Raw genomic sequence first — 1,277 nt, forward strand, 5'->3', positions numbered from 1 at the left:
AGCAAATGCATATGCCACCATGTAAGAAGGGTTCCTTTTTAGGCATGCATGGGGCGCCTCCACAGGGTCGCAAAGAATAGGACACGACTGAAGTGACTTAGCATGCATGCAGGGCACAGCAAAGCCAGGGACAGGTGTGTCCTTGAAAGACATTGATGACAGGAGTTCTAGGAAAGTAAGGCTACAGAATCGCAGAACATTTGTGGTTATGAAATGGAATGATTCGTTCTAAGTAAAGGTGACCTTGCCTATGGGGAAAACAATTTAAGGTGCATTTTTTTTTTCTGAGTTTTGCAGTTTATTTATTGAAACCTCATACATACATTGCTTGGATGTAGAATTCTAAAACCACGTTTTTCCAAAAAAAAGTTTTTATCCCGTATCATGGAATAATTAATATACCAATGGAATACATAAGTCACTCAATTGCTTCTCAGTGTGTTAAACAGAGAATTATTTGCTCATTTGGTAAACATTACCTCATCCGCTTCTTCACCTTCTTCATCATAATCATCGTCATTGTCTTCAATAGCTTCTCCAGTAAAGTATAACACTGATCTTGGGATTATACGCTCACGTAAAAAGTGACCAATTTCAAAGTCTGCAGCGAGGATAGCTTCAGAATCATCATCCAGATCACCACTCTCAGGAACTTCAGGAGGGGCAAAAAAATTAAAGAAAGAGTCATTAGAAACTGTTTTGGTCACAGTACGAACTGTCCCACGTCCCTTGTGTTTCTGCTTCTTCTTAATCGTTTTCAAAGTGACATTCTTCCCTTTTTTCCAATCTATCTGGCACCCTGTACAACCCATAATTTCTGGTCCATCAAAAGAAAAGGCATCAGAATCATCTGGTTCTGACCTCATCCTATATGTCTTTGTCAACACTTCATTTGTGAAATATTCATTGGGTTCAAAATGAAATTCTAAGACAAAACTCATAGGCTGACCAGCATCTGAGAACTTCACTTTAATATCTTTCAAGTGCTTCAGAATAGGCTCATCATGTTCCTGAACCATATCACTGAGCAAGTCAACATTCTTAAAAACGGTCAACCAATACTCAGGAATTCCCTTGGGATCTTCTTTTTCTTCATCCTTCTTCTCATCTTCAACCTTGGCCTTTTCTTTTAGCTCCTCTGAAATTTCATCTTCCTCATCTGGTTTCCATTCACACTCTTCTTCTGTAGGTTCATAAATGGCATTAATGATCTCAAATCGCTTATCAAACAGAGGCTGATAAAGAACAGCATACTTTCTTTCAAGATCATGAACTTC

The 1,277-nt window shown here is 38.6% G+C and overlaps 2 protein-coding genes across 3 annotated transcripts in view; one reads left to right on the forward strand and one right to left on the reverse strand.

Annotated features, from left to right (window-relative positions):
* Positions 1 to 1,277, forward strand: part of RCAN2 (regulator of calcineurin 2) — a 233,395-nt gene that overhangs the window by 168,243 nt on the left and 63,875 nt on the right. The gene's annotated exons all lie outside the window — the stretch shown is intronic.
* Positions 400 to 1,277, reverse strand: part of LOC105005268 (nucleosome assembly protein 1-like 1) — a 21,568-nt gene continuing 20,690 nt past the window's right edge. The window contains exon 2 of the mRNA XM_010863223.1: positions 400 to 1,273. Within this exon, the coding sequence (XP_010861525.1) occupies positions 462 to 1,273 (812 nt within the window). The 3' untranslated portion in view covers positions 400 to 461. The remainder of the gene's footprint in view (positions 1,274 to 1,277) is intronic.

Source organism: Bison bison, unplaced genomic scaffold (genome assembly GCF_000754665.1).
Source record: "Bison bison bison isolate TAMUID 2011002044 unplaced genomic scaffold, Bison_UMD1.0 scf7180017864487, whole genome shotgun sequence".
Lineage (NCBI taxonomy): Eukaryota > Metazoa > Chordata > Mammalia > Artiodactyla > Bovidae > Bison > Bison bison.